This window comes from Rutidosis leptorrhynchoides, chromosome 4 (genome assembly GCF_046630445.1).
Source record: "Rutidosis leptorrhynchoides isolate AG116_Rl617_1_P2 chromosome 4, CSIRO_AGI_Rlap_v1, whole genome shotgun sequence".
NCBI classification, from domain to species: Eukaryota; Viridiplantae; Streptophyta; class Magnoliopsida; order Asterales; family Asteraceae; genus Rutidosis; species Rutidosis leptorrhynchoides.
In genome coordinates, this window is record NC_092336.1 from 149,018,090 (window position 1) to 149,041,311 (window position 23,222).

At 35.5% G+C, this 23,222-nt stretch overlaps 3 protein-coding genes across 5 annotated transcripts in view; all 3 read right to left on the minus strand.

Annotated features, from left to right (window-relative positions):
* Window positions 1-2,184: 2,184 nt before the first annotated feature.
* Window positions 2,185-2,712, minus strand: LOC139841120 (uncharacterized). The gene has a single exon (XM_071831353.1). It carries the CDS (start codon window positions 2,710-2,712, stop codon window positions 2,185-2,187), a length of 528 nt encoding a protein of 175 aa, XP_071687454.1.
* Window positions 2,713-2,964: 252 nt separating this feature from the next.
* Window positions 2,965-4,334, minus strand: LOC139841121 (uncharacterized). The gene is made up of 2 exons (XM_071831354.1): window positions 3,851-4,334; window positions 2,965-3,749 (listed from the first exon to the last, which is right to left on the minus strand). Exons 1-2 carry the CDS (start codon window positions 4,332-4,334, stop codon window positions 2,965-2,967), a joined length of 1,269 nt encoding a protein of 422 aa, XP_071687455.1.
* Window positions 3,985-23,222, minus strand: part of LOC139840267 (uncharacterized) — a 36,636-nt gene continuing 17,398 nt past the window's right edge. For 2 of the 3 annotated variants that reach the window (XM_071830523.1, XM_071830522.1), the window contains 3 exons: window positions 22,742-22,773; window positions 5,415-6,769; window positions 3,985-4,719 (listed from right to left, as the gene is read on the minus strand). In XM_071830523.1, the coding sequence (XP_071686624.1) occupies window positions 5,994-6,769; window positions 22,742-22,773 (808 nt within the window). In that variant the 3' untranslated portion in view covers window positions 3,985-4,719; window positions 5,415-5,993. Of the gene's footprint in view, window positions 4,720-5,414; window positions 6,770-11,045; window positions 11,078-22,741; window positions 22,774-23,222 lie in introns of all 3 variants that reach the window. The other variant, XM_071830524.1, reaches the window with a different exon arrangement.

Sequence of the window (23,222 nt, forward strand, 5' to 3'; positions counted from 1 at the left end):
GATGATGATGTTAGATGAAAAAGATGATGATAATCGATGTTTGATGATGTTAGATGATTAAGATTAATGATGATATAATGATGATGAAGCGTGATACATTGGAACGATAAAGATGATGTTGATCGTGTTATGGTAATGACGTTTATGAATATGATTGAATTGTTGTTATGGTTATTGGTGGTATACCCCTGGTCGATTACATTTTAGAAGAAAATGAAACAGATACTTTATAGTTTATATGATTTATAATTCGATTTAAAACAGAAAGAATCAAGTGGCTAGATGGTTTAAGGTTGTGGGTGTTAACCAAGAGGTCACGTGTTCGAAACCAGGCTACAGCAATTTATTTTATTTTTTTACAATAGAAACTGTTGGGCCACTTAGGTTTAGATGGACTCGAAGCTTGGGCTTTGATTTGCTGTTGGGCTGCAAGATCCTAGTATCTGAGTTGGGCTGTGAATTGTTTTAACATGGGCCAAAAGCCTGCTGTTGGGCCAAAAGAAACCAAAGAAAGACGTGTTATATAAAAAAAGATTAGATCCTAATTCAGAAAAAACGTGACTGTTCAGATGGTTAGGGGTGTTTATGTGTATTGAGAGGTCATGGGTTCGATTCTGGGCAACAACACTATATTTTTGTTATGGTACCATAGAAGTTACACACTTAAGGTTCGTGAATCCGAGGCCAACCCTGCATTGTTCAATATCGTTAAATGTATTTTTACTACAAAATACAGTATGGTGAGTTCATTTGAATCCCTTTTACTGTTTACATTTTTGGGACTGAGAATACATGCGTTAATTTTACAACTGCTTTATTAAATGCTTTTGAACTACATTTTGAACTGCGAATACATGAAATGCTTTTATAAATGTTTGACGAGATAGACACAAGCAAAACCTTCCTCGAATGAATTATTATACAGACAGAAGTTCTGTTGATTATTATTGAATTATGTGGACATGATAATTGCCACCATTGAATTATGTGGACAGGATAATTGCCACCATTGAATTATGTGGACATGATAATTGCCACCATTGAATAATGTGGACATGATAATTGCCACCAATTGATATGAATGTTATGTATCGAGAGAATGATTTTTATACACAAGTTATGTGTATTAGTTTTTGTGCACGAGATATGTGTACGGTTACTTTGATTTATGAAAATGGTTTCGTACACAAGAAAGATGTACTGTATTTAAAAGATATAGCATGTACATTACAGGTGGGTATAGGATTCGGGCCCATTTGTACCATGCAGCATTTAAATTTTGTGGTCTATCAAAATGATGAATTTTATTGTTTTATGTTAAACCTATGAACTCACCAACCTTTTGGTTGACACTTGAAAGCATGTTTATTCTCAGGTATGAAAGAAACCTTCCGCTGTGCATTAGCTCATTTTAAAGACATTATTTGGAGTCGATCATCGCAATGGGACCAGATGTTGGTGACTTCGTCCAGATGGATTAGGACGGGGTATGACATTTGTTACACATAATAATACATAATATATACTTAAATAGAAATGCTAGTTTTCGGGGATGTAAATACCATTTCGTCTATCAACATGCAGCAATATCCATTGGGAGCTTGAGTATGGTAATTATAAGTTACCCTTTTGCAATAGATTCTTAATGCAATTGTTCGGTTCCTGTCACCGGGCGCTAGTTGTGCCTGTGGAGTAATAGCTGCCATGCTGCTAATATTAATAAATAATGATTAGTACTATATATACAAATATACAATTACTAATTGCTGTTGGTTGCTTTAATGGGTAGCATGGACAGCCGGTGCTGCCTCAAAATCGATTATCCCTGATAAGAAATCTCTGTATACAATGTTCTTGATCACATTCGGCCCATAGTTTTCGTGTTCCCTAATTAGCACTCTCAGACCCTCCGGTGACGTGGCTCTTGATAGTGCAACATACAGTTGACCGTGACCGGATATAGGCTTCGGCAGGTATATTCCAATCTTCTTTAGTGACTGCCCTTGGCTTTTGTTTATCGTCATAGCGTACGAAACTTTAAGTGGAAATTGTTGCCTTTTTAGATCAAACGGTAGTGTTGGTTCTTTATGGATGAGGTTCATTCGTGGTAAGAAAACTTTCTGGCCGATTCTTGTGCCCGTGATTATCTGAGCCTCGATTGATTAGTGAACAGTTGTGTGATAATCATTCTAGTGCCGTTGCATAAGCCCCTGCAATATTAATGTTCCGCAGTAAAATAGCAGGGATGCCTATTTTTAATTCTAATAGATGTGGTGGTAGGCCCGGGTAGTTAAGTGTGTTCAAGTATTCTGCAGGATACAACATCTCTGATTCCCCGCCATCGTTGCCATGAGGTGTTGCGCTATCGGAGCTGCTGTAAGTTATAACCGACCCTTCCACCATGTCTACTACAAGTTTGTTTATAGAGTCTACCGCATCGTTTTTTGGGCAGACTATGGCTTTTTGTTGAAGTTCTGAGGCGGTTGGTTTTTGTAGGGTTTCATGTAGGTATATGAAAGATATAAGATTTGCGAGCCCATTTTCGTTATCTGGAATGCAAAATCTGTCGAGAATATGAACCCACCGGGTATTAGTTGGATCATCTATATCGGGTGTCCCTAACTCACCGTTTCCAACACTGAGGATCCAACTTGAGAACTCTAAAATTCTTTGTTTTTGTGGGACTGTCAGATGTGGTTTCGAAAGACGCATATTTTCTGTGAGTGTAAATACCCTGAAACTCTGCCATAAATAAGAAGTTGTAATACATGAGGCTAGTATTTCTGATTTAGTCCCTTTTTTAAACAGGTAATGTTTTCTTGAAGTCGCCTCCTAAAATGAACGATTTACCTCCGAACGGCTGGTCGTCGTGACCTAGAATATCTCTGAGTGTCCTGTCTAATGCTTCAAAACAACGTTTATCATTCATCGGTGCCTCGTCCCAAACAATGACGTTGGTATTTTCTAACAGCCTCGCCATTTGAGTGTTTTTTTTATGTTACACATTGTTTCATCAGTCAGTACCAACAGAAGCTTAAAACGGGAGTGTGCGGTCCTCCCTGAGGGCAGCAGAAGGGATGCGATTCCGGATGACGCAACAGCTAGCACAATTTTGCCCCTTGCTCGTAAAGCCGTTATTATGGCTTTCCATAGAAATGTTTTAACCGTGCCGCCATGACCGTAAACGAAAGTTAATTCGCTTTTATGATTATACGATGCTGATGTTACGAGCTCGTATATTTCCCTCTGCTTTGCATTCATTTTACCCTCCAGCTCAATTAGTTCATTGTTTAGAGATTGACGATCATAGTTCCTCTCTTCCATAATTAACCGGTTGGCGAGATCTAACAACAGATTCGGTGGTAAGCCTGGTAAACCGCAGTCGGAAATGGACTTTGAACATTGGTTCAACTGTATTTCGATCTCATAAAGAACATAATTGCGGAGTTCTTCGTCGTTTATATGTAAATTTGGGATGTTTAAAGACTTAGAAGCCCGTAAAGGTATATCATCAGAAATTAATTTCCAATGTTCATTCGATAGCGCTAGCGGGTTCGTCACATCACAGTATGCTAAGATATGTGCGAAAAGTGACCGTAGTTCGGAACAGGTGGCTGATACCGAACATTCTTGTAGCACGACCGCCCATTCTTTATCATCACCAAGGAGACCAATAGCCTCACAAGCGCACCGGTATGTTTGGTGAACGATCTCGTTGACCGTTCGTATGTCTTCAAAGCTACGGCAGCCTTTTTGATGGGAGAGAAGCATTCTAAGCAAGAACGCCTCTCCAAATGCAGGATGTATGTATGATAATCTTCCGACAGAGGGCTTGTTGATATTAACACACCGCCTCCAACTTTTATTTGCGTTGTACCACAAGAATTCGGACGGGAAGTCAAGGTATGTGAGGTGACTACCGACAGAAGACGATGCATTATAGTGGAGCCATTCAGTGAGGGTTGTTTTTTTTTTTTTTTTTTTTTTTTGGCATTTTCGACAATAGATTGAAGGGGTTGTCGTTCGTGAAATTTAAGAAGTTGCATAATTTCTAGGTGTACGGCTAGGATTTGGACCGCTGGGTCACGGTAATGGATCGGGAAATTCAGAATGCGCCAGCAAGCCTCGTGTGGGCAAATAAATAGGGCGTCAATGAAGTTTTGTATTTCATCAACTGGTTGAGAAAGTTGAGGTGTACGTTGGCTTTTGCTATCGACAGGCCTTGAAATACGAGCGGCGACACGATCTGTGCCCTTTGAAATATACTTGAATAGATACTTGATTAGCATTGTAGCGCCGCAAAACTCAACATTTATATGCGCTTGGAACGTCATACATAGTAATCGATTATAAGGGACCACATACTATTATCAAGGTTAACCCCGGAACGGGTTGTATATATGTCGGTGCTGCGTCGTCGGTAGTGGGCCCTACCATCATAATCGAAGAACGTCTTTTCGTTGTACAACTTTGGGAATTTTTTTGAGCAATTGAAACCTTCCATACAAGGCGCCTTAAAATTTGGCAGACTGCATGGACCATGCATCATAGTTGCAGAAATAACCGCGTAACCAGCTGGATTGACTCTGGGATCAGGTAACTCGGCCGATATGTAATCGTCTAGATGATCGGTAATTGGATCTGCAGTTGCTGAATAAACCCACAACAGCGTATGGCAATGAGGCAGGCCCCGCTTCTGGAATTCGATCGTGTACAATACTGCAAGTCAGAAGGAAAAAAACGTAAGTACCATGAATCATTTATTGATTTTACGGAGTAGTATACATAAAAAATAACACTATACAAGGATAATGGAATTTGGGGGGGGAAATGTATACAAAGTTCGTTTTTTCGGTCACGTTTCCACAGTTTTACAAATTTTATTTTTGTGTCTACATATAAAATATCTTTTAGGTAATCATCACAAACAAAAACCAGAAAGTTCACTTACAAATTTAACCATTGGACTTGAAGTGTAAGAGCTTAAATCAGAATCCTAAAAAGTTATAAAATCACAAAAGAAAATGGAGCACAAATAAACAAACAAAAATAGATTATTGCTTACGTCGGTACCTAAAAGGCTAAAACATTATAGCCGAATCTGTTTTGCATTTATCATATTATGAATCGCAACATGAAGAGGAAGCTACATGTACGATCAAGAAATGCATACGGTACCACTACGAGTGATACAACAAATTTCCGCCATTAAAAGATCTAAAATCAGAACACCATAGTCCTCGTATCGAGAACCTCGTCTAAAATAACGCTAACAATCATGAAAAAAAGAACTCAATTTCCAAATCAAAAAAATTGTATACATATTATTATCAGGTAACTCTAGTATCATACACAAAACTATTGCTTTTTTTAAAAGTACCATGTAAATATTTTAAATATAAAACAAAGATTACCTCTTCTATAAGGGCCAAGCGATTTTTCTTCTTTCAAGAACGCTACGAATTCTATGACTTTTACATGGAACACGCGTGCAACAATATCGGCTCTATCTGAAGGTGTTAGGTGAGGAAAGGGCGTAAATATCGAGCGATTTCTGGCCACTTAACATTACAGGTAAAGGTGATGAAGAATAGTGGGTTACCGAAAACCTGAAAAATCGCGAGAGCGTCCAAATAATGGCTATACATGTAACGGGGGCCGCCAGTGAAAGCAGCGGGTAGAATTGTTCGACTACCGACATTGGCGCCAGTTTGATCGCCTCTGTTAATAACGTCTTACAAACCGGATATATACTCATTTCGTATATCTTTTCGCTTTTTCCTAATGTAATCCATCCGATCAAGTTCTATGCTGCAATAAATTGTGACAACATACTGCTGGAAGAGAAGACCCATACGTAGCATCAAACTGTAAATACCGCTCCTATCATGAATCTGGTAGCTGTAATACATGTTCATCGTCATTTTTTCGATCTCTGACTCTGTGAACCAGGTGTATCACGCAACATGAGGCCTGGACGAAACCCTGGTTCATCATAAAAAAAACATCAGCGGGAATTGTAGTGATATGTAGGAAGGATGTACTTTGTTGATTCGCCTAAGTCGATCAGACCGTGGTTCAATTATGACATCATAGTCAGAGATAGCCTCTGGACCACTATCGAATACAATGTCTCCTACTGCGTCAGAGGTCGGCAACGCATGTTGCTGAGAGCCGGTAAGACTAAATAAATGAACATTGAATGTAGGAACTTCAACACCGGTACATTTATCTCTTGCGGTGCGGAAAAGCTTTACCAATTCATTGTGTGTATCTAGCAAGCTAATCAAGCGCGAAACTACATCCTGACACAAACTACCCGAATCCAACCCGCCAAAATGAGCCATTCTGTTTTCGACCTCATGTTCAGTATCATAGATATAGAGCTGTAAGAACCTAGGAGGGGTTCCTTGTTGGGGACACAAGGAACCAATCCAATGGTAAATTTGTCCGGATATTTTGAAAACATAAGGACCACGAACATCATTTATTATGTCATCAATTCGGGCCCCAAAGGAAGTCATGCTAAACATCTGGTTGTACGCACGAATGTTGTTTTGAAACACAGCCGTTTCCAACAGCTGTTTAAGCAATACAGGAGGGTCCTCATAATGCGGTAACGAAACATGCCCGTTTTCACAGCAGCGATGATAATGTATTTTCTTGTCTTTAAAGCTAGACTTGATACGTTCAGCATGCCAGAAGAGAGCACCACATTGCGTGCAAATGCAGTCACACCCGACAGAATCACGATACAACGGTGAAAGAGCTGTTACAAAGCAAAAACATTAGGTATTAATGACAAAGTAAACAGACTGAAGATGATCAATGTACATGACTAACAGTGATGATGCGTAAACAGAGAAAGTAGCACAGTGGTAAAAATGTCACAAAGTCTTAAACTTATGTATTGATATCACATACACATTATTTTGATTTCCAAAGAAGAACTGGTGATTTGCCTGTACATAAGGAGGTTAGTTTGCAACTCTCTACATAAAGCTAATATTTTTTTGTCGTATTTTCTTCTTGTTAATTTTAAATTAGTAACTTTTAGGTGTATCAACGACAGGGTGAAGAGGTAAACTTACCTTGGATCAACTTAACATTTTTATCTATCGATTGATTCTTTAAAAATTAACCTCTTGCATTCCTCCTGTTTTATTTATTTAATTTTTTTTTTTTGGCTTACAAACACCTGAAATCTTTTATAGATTGGTAGCAACAAAACTTGTTCTTGAGATGCCATTTAAGGTTTGTACATATTATTGTTATTTTAAATCAGGCGTTCAAACTTTTTACACGAAAAACAAAAAAAAATAAAATAAAATAAAATAAATTGAAATTTAAGCATACAATACCTAAAAGAAGGCTAGTGGTATGTAAAGTTGCAACACAACAATAGCACAACAGACCCCTAAGAATAGGGCGTTTGTTACATGGGAAACAAATAGACTCGTTGTTCATGAAGATGATTGAAATGTCCCGTTCTTATTGATTAAAAACGTTCCATATTAATTGATTTCGTTGCGAGGTTTTGACCTCTATATGAGACGTTTTTCAAAGACTGCATTCATTTTAAAACAAACCATAACCTTTATTTCATAAATAAAGGTTTAAAAAGCTTTACGTAGATTATCAAATAATGATAATCTAAAATATCATGTTTACACACGACCATTACATAATGGTTTACAATACAAATATGTTACATCGAAATCAGTTTCTTGAATGCAGTTTTTACACAATATCATACAAACATGGACTCCAAATCTTGTCCTTATTTTAGTATGCAACAGCGGAAGCTCTTAATATTCACCTGAGAATAAACATGCTTTAAACGTCAACAAAAATGTTGGTGAGTTATAGGTTTAACCTATATATATTTCAAATCGTAACAATAGACCACAAGATTTCATATTTCAATACACATCCCATACATAGAGATAAAAATCATTCATATGGTGAACACCTGGTAACCGACATTAACAAGATGCATATATAAGAATATCCCCATCATTCCGGGACACCCTTCGAATATGATATAAATTTTGAAGTACTAAAGCATCTGGTACTTTGGATGGGGTTTGTTAGGCCCAATAGATCTATCTTTAGGATTCGCGTCAATTAGGGTGTCTGTTCCCTAATTCTTAGATTACCAGACTTAATAAAAAGGGGCATATTCGATTTCGATAATTCAACCATAGAATGTAGTTTCAAGTACTTGTGTCTATTTTGTAAATCATTTATAAAACCTGCATGTATTCTCATCCCAAAAATATTAGATTTTAAAAGTGGGACTATAACTCACTTTCACAGATTTTTACTTCGTCGAGAAGTAAGACTTGGCCACTGTTGATTCACGAACCTATAACAATATATACATATATATTAAAGTATGTTCAAAATATATTTACAACACTTTTACTATATTTTGATGTTTTAAGTTTATTAAGTCAGCTGTCCTCGTTAGTAACCTACAACTAGTTGTCCACAGTTAGATGTACAGAAATAAATTGATAAATATTATCTTGAATCAATCCACGACCCAGTGTATACGTATCTCAGTATTGATCACAACTCAAACTATATATATTTTGGAATCAACCTCAACCCTGTATAGCTAACTCCAACATTCACATATAGAGTGTCTATGGTTGTTCCGAAATATATATAGATGTGTCGACATGATAGGTCGAAACATTGTATACGTGTCTATGGTATCTCAAGATTACATAATATACAATACAAGTTTATTAAGTTATGGTTGGAATAGATTTGTTACCAATTTTCACGTAGCTAAAATGAGAAAAATTATCCAATCTTGTTTTACCCATAACTTCTTCATTTTAAATCCGTTTTGAGTGAATCAAATTGCTATGGTTTCATATTGAACTCTATTTTATGAATCTAAACAGAAAAAGTATAGGTTTATAGTCGGATAAATAAGTTACAAGTCGTTTTTGTAAAGGTAGTCATTTCAGTAGAAAGAACGACGTCTAGATGACCATTTTAGAAAACATACTTCCACTTTGAGTTTAACCATAATTTTTGGATATAGTTACATGTTCATAATAAAAATCATTTTCTCAGAATAACAACTTTTAAATCAAAGTTTATCATAGTTTTTAATTAACTAACCCAAAACAGCCCGCGGTGTTACTACGACGGCGTAAATCCAGTTTTACGGTGTTTTTCGTGTTTCCAGGTTTTAAATCATTAAGTTAGCATATCATATAGATATAGAACATGTGTTTAGTTAATTTTAAAAGTCAAGTTAGAAGGATTAACTTTTGTTTGCGAACAAGTTTAGAATTAACTAAACTATGTTCTAGTGATTACGAGTTTAAACCTTCAAATAAGATAGTTTTATATATATGAATCGAATGATGTTATGAACATCATTACTACCTCAAGTTTAGTAGGTAAACCTACTGGAAGTGACAAGAAATGATCTAGCTTCAAAGGATCTTAGATGGCTTGAAAGTTCTTGAAGTAGGATCATGACACAAAAACAAGTTCAAGTAAGATTTTTACTCGAATTAAGATAGTTTATAGTTATAGAAATTGAATCAAAGTTTGAATATGAATATTACCTTGAATAAGAAAGATAACCTACTGTATATAACAAAGGTTTCTTGATCTTAGATGATTACTTGGAATGGATTAGAAAGCTTGGAAGTAAATTAGTAAACTTGAAGGGATTTTTGAAGTGTTCTTGAAGTGTTCTTCCTATGATGATTATAGCTTGATTCTTGAAGTGATTTTTGATGAAGATGATGATTAACTACTGGAAAAATACGTTCATAATAGTGTGGGTGTGTTGAGAGAGAATTAGAAAGAGAATTGGAAGTGAAATGGAGTGAATGATGAGTGGTAATTGGTGAGTGGTGAGTGGGGTTAAAAGGAGTTCTAGTTAGTTGACTAGCTCATGGTAGAAGTTAAAATTGATTAGTCATACATGACATAATCAAGAGTGGAATCCCATGCTAGTTCCTATTGGTATATACCCATAGTAAGTACGTTTTGAAGCTGTGTATAATACGGGTAAGAATACGACTAGAATTCTTGATGAAAGAAAAGAATGGGAAAGTAACTGTAACCATTTTCGTTAAGTATGAGTGTTTTGATATATGTCTTGAAGTCTTCCAAAAGTATTTTAATACATCTAAATACACTACATGTATATACATTTTAACTGAGTCGTTAAGTCATCGTTAGTCGTTACATGTAAGTGTTGTTTTGAAACCTTTAAGTTAATGATCTCAATTAATGTTGTTAATCCATTGTTTATTATATCTAATGAGATGTTAAATTATTATATTATCATGATATTATGATATATTAATATATCTTAATATGATATATATACATTTAAATGTCGTTACAACGATAATCGTTACATATATGTCTCGTTTCGAAATCCTTAAGTTAGTAGTCTTGTTTATATGTATATAACTCATTGTTAATATACTTATGGAGATACTTACTTATCATAATCTCCTGTTAACCATATGTATATCCATATATATATCGTCATGTCGTTTTTACAAGTTTTAACGTTCGTGAATCGCCGGTCAACTTGGGTGGTCAATTGTCTATATGAAACATATTTCAATTAATCAAGTCTTAACAAGTTTGATTGCTTAACATGTTGGAAACATTTAATCATGTAAATATCAATCTCAATTAATATATATAAACATGGAAAAGTTCAGGTCACTACAATGATAGTATTTATATGGATGATCATAGACGAGGTAGGTCAACGACGTTCATTGAAAAGGGAAATTAAATAAAGTTACACATGAATAAATCTTGGTGTACTTTAAACTAAAAATTATATACTATCTTCATATATATCATAATCATATATACTATCGTACACCCTACAACAAATTAGATTACATCAAATCCTATATCATATATGTACAGAAAATTAGTTCCAGCATATAATCATCTCAACCATATACAAGTCCATCTAGTAACTGGTGATTACCAATACAAACTATACATGCGAATTAGAAAAATACGGAATATCATACCTGAGCAATAGAACGACGCGAACAAAGTGTATAGTGGCTGATAATGCTAAAAACGAACATATATTTCATAGCATTATTCCTCAAGAAAGACAAGCTTTTAGTTGCAATTGTTCTATTTACAAGTGATATTCGTTTAAATAATAAAAGGTGAAGACAAAAGACAGATTCGACGAATTGATGACGCAAAGGTCCAAAAAGCTCAAAAGTACAAAATACAATCAAAGTGGTTCCAATTATTGATAAGAAACGTCTCGAAATTACAAGAGTACAAGATTCAAAACGCAAAGTACGAGATATTAAATTGTACGCAAGGACGTTCGAAAATCCGGGACCGGGACCAGAGTCAACTCTCAACGCTCGACGCAACGGACTAAAAATTACAAGTTAACTATGTATATAAATATAATATAATATATAATTAATTCTTAAAATTAATATATATATTATAATATATTTATAATTCGTCGGCAAACAAAGAGCCAAAGTTGGGTGAGCTGTAAAAACAAACTCCGCGACTCGCGGAGTTTGAAGAAGGAAAATGCCGCGAGTCGCGGAGTTCACCTGGACTCAATTCCCTATAAAAGCCAACGCAGTTCGACGAAAAATATATCCTAAAATCTCCCTTTCTCTATATGTAAACGTAATATATATATATATTTTTTAATTTTAATTTTAATTTTAATTCTAATAATAAGGGTATGTTAGCGAATGTTGTAAGGGTGTAAGTCGAAATTCTGTCCGTGTAACGCTACGCTATTTTTAATCATTGTAAGTTATGTTCAACCTTTTTACATTAATGTCTCGTAGCTAAGTTATTATTATGCTTATTTAATCCGAAGTAATCATGATGTTGGGCTAATTACTAAAATTGGGTAATTGGGCTTTGTACCATAATTGGGGTTTGGACAAAAGAACGACACTTGTGGAAATTAGACTATGGGCTATTAATGGGCTTTATATTTGTTTAACTAAATGATAGTTTGTTAATTTTAATATAAAGATTTACAATTGGACGTCCCTATAAATAACCATATACACTCGATCGGATACGATGGGCGGGGTATTTATATGTACGAATAATCGTTCATTTAACCGGACACGGGAATGGATTAATAATCACTAGAATTATTAAAACAGGGGTGAAATTATGTACAAGGACACTTGGCATAATTGTTAACAAAGTATTAAAACCTTGGGTTACACGCAGTCGATAACCTGGTGTAATTATTAAACAAAGTATTAAAATCTTGTTACAGTTTAAGTCCCCAATTAGTTGGAATATTTAACTTCGGGTATAAGGATAATTTGACGAGGATACTCGCACTTTATATTTATGACTGATGGACTGTTATGGACAAAAACCAGACGGACATATTAAATAATCCAGGACAAAGGAAAATTAACCCATGGGCATAAAACTAAAATCAACACGTCAAACATCATGATTATGGAAGTTTAAATAAGCATAATTCTTTTATCTCATATTTAATTTCCTTTATTTTATATTTAATTGCACTTCTAATTATCGCACTTTTATTGTTATTGTATTTAATTGCACTTTTAATTATCGTACTTTTTAATTATCGCAAGTTTATTTTATCGCACTTTTATTTATTGCACTTTCATTATCGCTATTTACTTTACGCTTTAAATTAAGTCTTTTATTTTACATTTGGTTTTAACTGCGACTAAAGTTCTAAAATCGACAAACCGGTCATTAAACCTCACGGTCCATTATTTCGACGGGTTCTTCGATGAATTGGAGTTTTTTGTTGATTTGGATTTCATCTAACGGAATAGTGAGATCTTCTTTAGCAAAACATTTCTTCAAATTCGAGACGTGGAAAGTGTTATGTACAGCCGCGAGTTGTTGAGGTAACTCAAGTCGGTAAGCTACTGGTCCGACACGATCAATAATTTTGAATGGTCCAATATACCTTGGATTTAATTTCCCTCGTTTACCAAATCGAACAACGCCTTTCCAAGGTGCAACTTTAAGCATGACCATCTCTCCAATTTCAAATTCTATATCTTTTCTTTTAATGTCAGCGTAGCTCTTTTGTCGACTTTGGGCGGTTTTCAACCGTTGTTGAATTTGGATGATCTTCTCTGTAGTTTCTTGTATAATCTCCGGACCCGTAATCTGTCTATCCCCCACTTCACTCCAACAAATCGGAGACCTGCACTTTCTACCATAAAGTTCTTCAAACGGCGCCATCTCAATGCTTGAATGGTAGCTGTTGTTGTAGGAAAATTCTGCTAACGGTAGATGTCGATCCCAACTGTTTCCGAAATCAATAACACATGCTCGTAGCATGTCTTCAAGCGTTTGTATCGTCCTTTCGCTCTGCCCATCAGTTTGTGGATGATAGGCAGTACTCATGTCTAGACGAGTTCCTAATGCTTGCTGTAATGTCTGCCAGAATCTTGAAATAAATCTGCCATCCCTATCAGAGATAATAGAGATTGGTATTCCATGTCTGGAGACGACTTCCTTCAAATACAGTCGTGCTAACTTCTCCATCTTGTCATCTTCTCTTATTGGCAGGAAGTGTGCTGATTTGGTGAGACGATCAACTATTACCCAAATAGTATCAAAACCACTTGCAGTCCTTGGTAATTTAGTGATGAAATCCATGGTAATGTTTTCCCATTTCCATTCTGGGATTTCGGGTTGTTGAAGTAGACCTGATGGTTTCTGATGCTCAGCCTTGACCTTAGAACACGTCAAACATTCTCCTACGTATTTAGCAACATCGGCTTTCATACCCGGCCACCAAAAATGTTTCTTGAGATCCTTGTACATCTTCCCCGTTCCAGGATGTATTGAGTATCTGGTTTTATGAGCTTCTCTAAGTACCATTTCTCTCATATCTCCAAATTTTGGTACCCAAATCCTTTCAGCCCTATACCGGGTTCCGTCTTCCCGAATATTAAGATGCTTCTCCGATCCTTTGGGTATTTCATCCTTTAAATTTCCCTCTTTTAAAACTCCTTGTTGCGCCTCCTTTATTTGAGTAGTAAGGTTATTATGAATCATTATATTCATAGATTTTACTCGAATGGGTTCTCTGTCCTTCCTGCTCAAGGCATCGGCTACCACATTTGCCTTTCCCGGGTGGTAACGAATCTCAAAGTCGTAATCATTCAACAATTCAATCCACCTACGCTGCCTCATATTCAGTTGTTTCTGATTAAATATGTGTTGAAGACTTTTGTGGTCGGTATATATAATACTTTTGACCCCATATAAGTAGTGCCTCCAAGTCTTTAATGCAAAAAAAACCGCGCCTAATTCCAAATCATGCGTCGTATAATTTTGTTCGTGAATCTTCAATTGTCTAGACGCATAAGCAATCACCTTCGTTCGTTGCATTAATACACAACCGAGACCTTGCTTTGATGCGTCACAATAAATCACAAAATCATCATTCCCTTCAGGCAATGACAATATAGGTGCCGTAGTTAGCTTTTTCTTCAATAACTGAAACGCTTTCTCTTGTTCATCATTCCATTCAAATTTCTTCCCTTTATGCGTTAATGCAGTCAAGGGTTTTGCCATTCTGGAAAAGTCTTGGATGAACCTTCTGTAGTAACCAGCTAGTCCTAAAAACTGGCGTATGTGTTTCGGAGTTTTCGGGGTTTCCCACTTTTCAACAGTTTCTATCTTTGCCGGATCCACCTTAATACCTTCTTTGTTCACTATGTGACCGAGGAATTGAACTTCTTCCAACCAAAATGCACACTTTGAAAACTTAGCGTACAATTCTTCCTTCCTCAATACTTCTAACACCTTTCTCAAATGTTCACCGTGTTCTTGGTCATTATTTGAGTAAATAAGTATGTCATCAATGAAAACAATGACAAACTTGTCAAGGTATAGTCCACACACTCGGTTCATAAGGTCCATGAACACAGCTGGTGCATTAGTTAAACCAAATGGCGTGACCATAAACTCGTAATGACCGTAACGTGTTTTGAAAGCAGTCTTTGGAATATCATCTTCTTTCACCTGCATTTGATGATACCCGGAACGTAAGTCAATCTTTGAATAAACAGACGAGCCTTGTAGTTGATCAAATAAGTCGTCGATTCTCGGTAGTGGGTAGCGGTTCTTGATGGTAAGTTTGTTCAACTCTCGGTAGTCGATACACAACCTGAATGTACCATCTTTCTTCTTGACAAACAAAACAGGAGCTCCCCACGGTGATGTGCTTGGTCGAATGAAACCACGCTCTAAAAGTTCTTGTAATTGGCTTTGCAGTTCTTTCATCTCGCTGGGTGCGAGTCTGTAAGGAGCACGAGCTATTGGTGCAGCTCCTGGTACAAGATCTATTTGAAATTCAACGGATCGATGTGGGGGTAATCCCGGTAATTCTTTCGGAAATACATCGGGAAATTCTTTTGCGACGGGAACATCATTGATGCTCTTTTCTTCAGTTTGTACTTTCTCGACGTGTGCTAAAACAGCATAGCAACCTTTTCTTATTAGTTTTTGTACCTTCAAATTACTAATAAGATGTAGCTTCGTGTTGCCCTTTTCTCCGTACACCATTAAGGGTTTTCCTTTTTCTCGTATAATGCGAATTGCATTTTTGTAACAAACGATCTCTGCTTTCACTTTTTTTAACCAGTCCATACCGATTATCACATCAAAACTCCCTAACTCTACTGGTATCAAATCAATCTTAAATGTTTCGCTAATCAGTTTAATTTCTCGATTCCGACATATATTATCTGCTGAAATTAATTTACAATTTGCTAATTCGAGTAAAAATTTACTATCCAAAGGCGTCAATGGACAACTTAATTTAGCACAAAAATCTCTACTAATATAGCTTCTATCCGCACCCGAATCAAATAAAACGTAAGCAGATTTATTGTCAATAAGAAACGTACCCGTAACAAGCTCCGGGTCTTCCTGTGCCTCTGCCGCATTAATATTGAAAACTCTTCCGCGGCCTTGTCCATTCGTGTTCTCCTGGTTCGGGCAATTTCTAATAATGTGGCCCGGTTTTCCACATTTATAACAAACTACATTGGCATAACTTGCTCCAACACTACTTGCTCCGCCATTACTCGTTCCGACACCATTTGTTCCTTTCGTTCTATTAACCCCTGGTCCGTAGACCTCACACTTCGCCGCGCTATGACCATTTCTTTTACACTTGTTGCAAAATTTGGTGCAGAACCCCGAGTGATACTTTTCACACCTTTGGCATAGCTGCTTCTGATTGTTGTTGTTGTTGCGGTTATTATTGTTGTTGGGATGATTGTTGTAGTTGCTGTTGTTGTTGTTGTTGTTGGGCCGTTTGTTGTAGTTGCGATTGATGTTGCGATTGTTGGGATAATTGTTGCGATTATTGTTGTAATTGCTGTTGTTGTTGTATTGGTGATTCTTATCACCGTTTTCCTCCCACTTTCTTTTGACTTGCTTCACATTGGCCTCTTCAGTAGTCTGTTCTTTAATTCTTTCTTCAATCTGGTTCACTAGTTTGTGAGCCATTCTACATGCCTGTTGTATGGAGGCGGGCTCATGTGAACTTATATCTTCTTGGATTCTTTCCGGTAATCCTTTCACAAACGCGTCGATCTTCTCTTCCTCATCTTCGAACGCTCCCGGACACAATAGGCACAATTCTGTGAATCATCTTTCGTACGTGGTAATATCAAATCCTTGGGTTCGTAACCCTCTAAGTTCTGTCTTGAGCTTATTGACCTCGGTTCTGGGACGGTACTTCTCGTTCATCAAGTGCTTGAATGCTGACCATGGTAGTGCGTACGCATCGTCTTGTCCCACTTGCTCTAGATAGGTATTCCACCATGTTAACGCAGAACCTGTGAAGGTATGCGTAGCGTACTTTACTTTATCCTCTTCAGTACACTTACTTATGGCAAACACCGATTCGACCTTCTCGGTCCACCGTTTCAATCCGATCGGTCCTTCGGTTCCATCAAATTCCAAAGGTTTGCAGGCAGTGAATTCTTTGTAGGTGCATCCTACACGATTTCCTGTACTGCTAGATCCAAAGTTATTGTTGGTATGTAGCGCAGCCTGTACTGCAGCTATGTTTGAAGCTAGAAAAGTACGGAATTCCTCTTCATTCATATTCACGGTGTGTCGAGTAGTCGGTGCCATTTCCTTCAAAATAGTTAAATGGAACAAGTTAATCATACAGAATATTAAGAGTAGTTAATAGTATTTCATAGCATAATAGGAACTCATTTATAAAAGCTTTTTCTTCATATTAGCGTTTTATAAGTTTAAATTCGGGTAGTACCTACCCGTTAAGTTCATACTTAGTGGCTAATATACAATTCAACTACTACAATTCTATATGAAAAACTGATTATAATAATATTTCGCGTTCAAACTTTTATACAATATTTTACAAACTTACAATACCGCTTATTTTACATAAAGCATGAAATATAGCACACAATAACTTTGATACAAGATAGTTGTGAAGATAATTCTAGCTAGTACACAAGTCGTTCAGCAAAGGCAATAAAGACACGTAATTCATACGTCCAGAAACAAGTCATGCATTCTGGTTTTACTAGGACTACTTCCCATCTAAAAAGTCTTGTGGAACATAACCGTTATGGCCGTTGATAAGACAGCGTGTTGTAATGTCGTCAAAGGGACGAGGGTTACGTAATGTCCAACAGTCCCGTAACAATCTAAAAACCTCATTTCTTACCCCAATTACCGACTCCGTCACTTGTGGGAACGTTTTATTTAATAGTTGTAGCCCGATGTTCTTGTTCTCACTTTGGTGAGAAGCGAACATTACTAATCCGTAAGCATAACATGCTTCTTTATGTTGCATGTTAGCCGCTTTTTCTAAATCACGAAGTCCAATATTCAGATATATTGAGTCAAAATAATTTCTTAACCCATTGCGTAAAATAGCATTTGGGTTCCCCGCAATATATGCGTCAAAGTAAACACATCGTAACTTATGGATTTCCCAATGTGATATCCCCCATCTTTCGAACGAAAGCCTTTTATAAACCAAGGCATTCTTGGAACGTTCTTTGAATGTCTTACAAACTGATCTCGCCTTAAATAGTTGTGCCGAAGAATTCTGACCGACTCTAGACAAGATTTCATCAATCATGTCTCCGGGTAGGTCTCTTAAAATATTGGGTTGTCTATCCATTTTGTGTTTTTATACTGTAAAATAGACAAGAGTTAGATTCATAAAAAAAATACTTATTAATACAAGCAATTTTTACATATATCATAAAGCATAAGCACACTATATTACTTATATTACACCACACGAATACAACTATCTTATTCCGACTCGCTTGTTTCTTCTTCTTCGGTTTTGGTTCGTTTTGCCAAGTTTCTAGGGATATATGATGTTCCCCTAATACGAGCCGTCGTTATCCACATTGGTTTAGAAAAACCTGGTGGTTTAGAGGTTCCCGGGTCATTGTTACAACTTAAGGACTTCGGGGGTTGACGATACATATAAAGTTCATCGGGGTTGGAATTAGATTTCTCTATTTTTATGCCCTTTCCCTTATTATTTTCTTTTGCCTTTTTAAATTCAGTTGGGGTAATTTCTATAACATCATCGGAATTCTCGTCGGAATCCGATTCATCGGAGAATTGGTAATCCTCCCAATATTTTGCTTCCTTGGCGGAAACACCATTGACCATAATTAACCTTGGTCGGTTGGTTGAGGATTTTCTTTTACTTAACCGTTTTATTATTTCCCCCACCGGTTCTATTTCTTCATCCGGTTCCGATTCTTCTTCCGGTTCTGATTCTTCTTCCGGTTCCGACTCTTCTTCCGGTTCCTCTTCGGGAACTTGTGAATCAGTCCACGAATCATTCCAATTTACATTTGACTCTTCATTATTATTAGGTGAGTCAATGGGACTTGTTCTAGAGGTAGACATCTATCACATAATATCAAACGCGTTAAGAGATTAATATATCACATAATATTCACATGTTAAAAATATATAGTTTCCAACAAAATTTGTTAAGCAATCATTTTTTAAGTAAACACGGTCGAAGTCCAGACTCACTAATGCATCCTAACAAACTCGATAAGACACACTAATGCAAAATTCTGGTTTTCTAAGACCAACGCTCGGATACCAACTGAAATGTCCCGTTCTTATTGATTAAAAACGTTCCATATTAATTGATTTCGTTGCGAGGTTTTGACCTCTATATGAGACGTTTTTCAAAGACTGCATTCATTTTTAAAAAAACCATAACCTTTATTTCATAAATAAAGGTTTAAAAAGCTTTACGTAGATTATCAAATAATGATAATCTAAAATATCCTGTTTACACACGACCATTACATAATGGTTTACAATACAAATATGTTACATCGAAATCAGTTTCTTGAATGCAGTTTTTACACAATATCATACAAACATGGACTCCAAATCTTGTCCTTATTTTAGTATGCAACAGCGGAAGCTCTTAATATTCACCTGAGAATAAACATGCTTTAAACGTCAAAAAAAATGTTGGTGAGTTATAGGTTTAACCTATATATATTTCAAATCGTAACAATAGACCACAAGATTTCATATTTCAATACACATCCCATACATAGAGATAAAAATCATTCATATGGTGAACACCTGGTAACCGACATTAACAAGATGCATATATAAGAATATCCCCATCATTCCGGGACACCCTTCGGATATGATATAAATTTCGAAGTACTAAAGCATCTGGTACTTTGGATGGGGTTTGTTAGGCCCAATAGATCTATCTTTAGGATTCGCGTCAATTAGGGTGTCTGTTCCCTAATTCTTAGATTACCAGACTTAATAAAAAGGGGCATATTCGATTTCGATAATTCAACCATAGAATGTAGTTTCAAGTACTTGTGTCTATTTTGTAAATCATTTATAAAACCTGCATGTATTCTCATCCCAAAAATATTAGATTTTAAAAGTGGGACTATAACTCACTTTCACAGATTTTTACTTCGTCGAGAAGTAAGACTTGGCCACTGTTGATTCACGAACCTATAACAATATATACATATATATTAAAGTATGTTCAAAATATATTTACAACACTTTTACTATATTTTGATGTTTTAAGTTTATTAAGTCAGCTGTCCTCGTTAGTAACCTACAACTAGTTGTCCACAGTTAGATGTACAGAAATAAATTGATAAATATTATCTTGAATCAATCCACGACCCAGTGTATACGTATCTCAGTATTGATCACAACTCAAACTATATATATTTTGGAATCAACCTCAACCCTGTATAGCTAACTCCAACATTCACATATAGAGTGTCTATGGTTGTTCCGAAATATATATAGATGTGTCGACATGATAGGTCGAAACATTGTATACGTGTCTATGGTATCTCAAGATTACATAATATACAATACAAGTTTATTAAGTTATGGTTGGAATAGATTTGTTACCAATTTTCACGTAGCTAAAATGAGAAAAATTATCCAATCTTGTTTTACCCATAACTTCTTCATTTTAAATCCGTTTTGAGTGAATCAAATTGCTATGGTTTCATATTGAACTCTATTTTATGAATCTAAACAGAAAAAGTATAGGTTTATAGTCGGATAAATAAGTTACAAGTCGTTTTTGTAAAGGTAGTCATTTCAGTCGAAAGAACGACGTCTAGATGACCATTTTAGAAAACATACTTCCACTTTGAGTTTAACCATAATTTTTGGATATAGTTTCATGTTCATAATAAAAATCATTTTCTCAGAATAACAACTTTTAAATCAAAGTTTATCATAGTTTTTAATTAACTAACCCAAAACAGCCAGCGGTGTTACTACGACGGCGTAAATCCGGTTTTACGGTGTTTTTCGTGTTTCCAGGTTTTAAATCATTAAGTTAGCATATCATATAGATATAGAACATGTGTTTAGTTAATTTTAAAAGTCAAGTTAGAAGGATTAACTTTTGTTTGCGAACAAGTTTAGAATTAACTAAACTATGTTCTAGTGATTACGAGTTTAAACCTTCAAATAAGATAGTTTTATATATATGAATCGAATGATGTTATGAACATCATTACTACCTCAAGTTTAGTAGGTAAACCTACTGGAAGTGACAAGAAATGATCTAGCTTCAAAGGATCTTGGATGGCTTGAAAGTTCTTGAAGTAGGATCATGACACAAAAACAAGTTCAAGTAAGATTTTTACTCGAATTAAGATAGTTTATAGTTATAGAAATTGAATCAAAGTTTGAATATGAATATTACCTTGAATAAGAAATATAACCTACTGTATATAACAAAGGTTTCTTGATCTTAGATGATTACTTGGAATGGATTAGAAAGCTTGGAAGTAAATTAGTAAACTTGAAGGGATTTTTGAAGTGTTCTTGAAGTGTTCTTCCTATGATGATTATAGCTTGATTCTTGAAGTGATTTTTGATGAAGATGATGATTAACTACTGGAAAAATACGTTCATAATAGTGTGGGTGTGTTGAGAGAGAATTAGAAAGAGAATTGGAAGTGAAATGGAGTGAATGATGAGTGGTAATTGGTGAGTGGTGAGTGGGGTTAAAAGGAGTTCTAGTTAGTTGACTAGCTCATGGTAGAAGTTAAAATTGATTAGTCATACATGACATAATCAAGAGTGGAATCCCATGCTAGTTCCTATTGGTATATACCCATAGTAAGTACGTTTTGAAGCTGTGTATAATACGGGTAAGAATACGACTAGAATTCTTGATGAAAGAAAAGAATGGGAAAGTAACTGTAACCATTTTCGTTAAGTATGAGTGTTTTGATATATGTCTTGAAGTCTTCCAAAAGTATTTTAATACATCTAAATACACTACATGTATATACATTTTAACTGAGTCGTTAAGTCATCGTTAGTCGTTACATGTAAGTGTTGTTTTGAAACCTTTAAGTTAACGATCTCAATTAATGTTGTTAATCCATTGTTTATTATATCTAATGAGATGTTGAATTATTATATTATCATGATATTATGATATATTAATATATCTTAATATGATATATATACATTTAAATGTCGTTACAACGATAATCGTTACATATATGTCTCGTTTCGAAATCCTTAAGTTAGTAGTCTTGTTTATATGTATATAACTCATTGTTAATATACTTATGGAGATACTTACTTATCATAATCTCCTGTTAACCATATGTATATCCATATATATATCGTCATGTCGTTTTTACAAGTTTTAACGTTCATGAATCGCCGGTCAACTTGGGTGGTCAATTGTCTATATGAAACATATTTCAATTAATCAAGTCTTAACAAGTTTGATTGCTTAACATGTTGGAAACATTTAATCATGTAAATATCAATCTCAATTAATATATATAAACATGGAAAAGTTCGGGTCACTACAATGATAGTATTTATATGGATGATCATAGACGCGGTAGGTCAACGACGTTCATTGAAAAGGGAAATTAAATAAAGTTACACATGAATAAATCTTGGTGTACTTTAAACTAAAAATTATATACTATCTTCATATATATCACAATCATATATACTATCGTACACCCTACAACAAATTAGATTACATCAAATCCTATATCATATATGTACAGAAAATTAGTTCCAGCATATAATCATCTCAACCATATACAAGTCCATCTAGTAACTGGTGATTACCAATACAAACTATACATGCGAATTAGAAAAATACGGAATATCATACCTGAGCAATAGAACGACGCGAACAAAGTGTATAGTGGCTGATAATGCTAAAAACGAACATATATTTCATAGCATTATTCCTCAAGAAAGACAAGCTTTTAGTTGCAATTGTTCTATTTACAAGTGATATTCGTTTAAATAATAAAAGGTGAAGACAAAAGACAGAGTCGACGAATTGATGACGCAAAGGTCCAAAAATCTCAAAAGTACAAAATACAATCAAAGTGGTTCCAATTATTGATAAGAAACGTCTCGAAATTACAAGAGTACAAGATTCAAAACGCAAAGTACGAGATATTAAATTGTACGCAAGGACGTTCGAAAATCCGGGACCGGGACCAGAGTCAACTCTCAACGCTCGACGCAACGGACTAAAAATTACAAGTTAACTATGTATATAAATATAATATAATATATAATTAATTCTTAAAATTAATATATATATTATAATATATTTATAATTCGTCGGCAAACAAAGAGCC

Excerpts from the sequence above, each read along its gene's own strand:
- LOC139841120 (XM_071831353.1), bottom strand. The coding sequence starts at position 2,712 with ATGCGTCTTTCGAAACCACATCTGACAGTCCCACAAAAACAAAGAATT.
- LOC139841121 (XM_071831354.1), bottom strand. The coding sequence starts at position 4,334 with ATGACGTTCCAAGCGCATATAAATGTTGAGTTTTGCGGCGCTACAATG. Across the intron at positions 3,750-3,850 it reads GCAAATAAAAGTTGGAGGCG|GCTGCCGTAGCTTTGAAGAC; the intron begins GTGTGTTAATAT and ends CCCATCAAAAAG.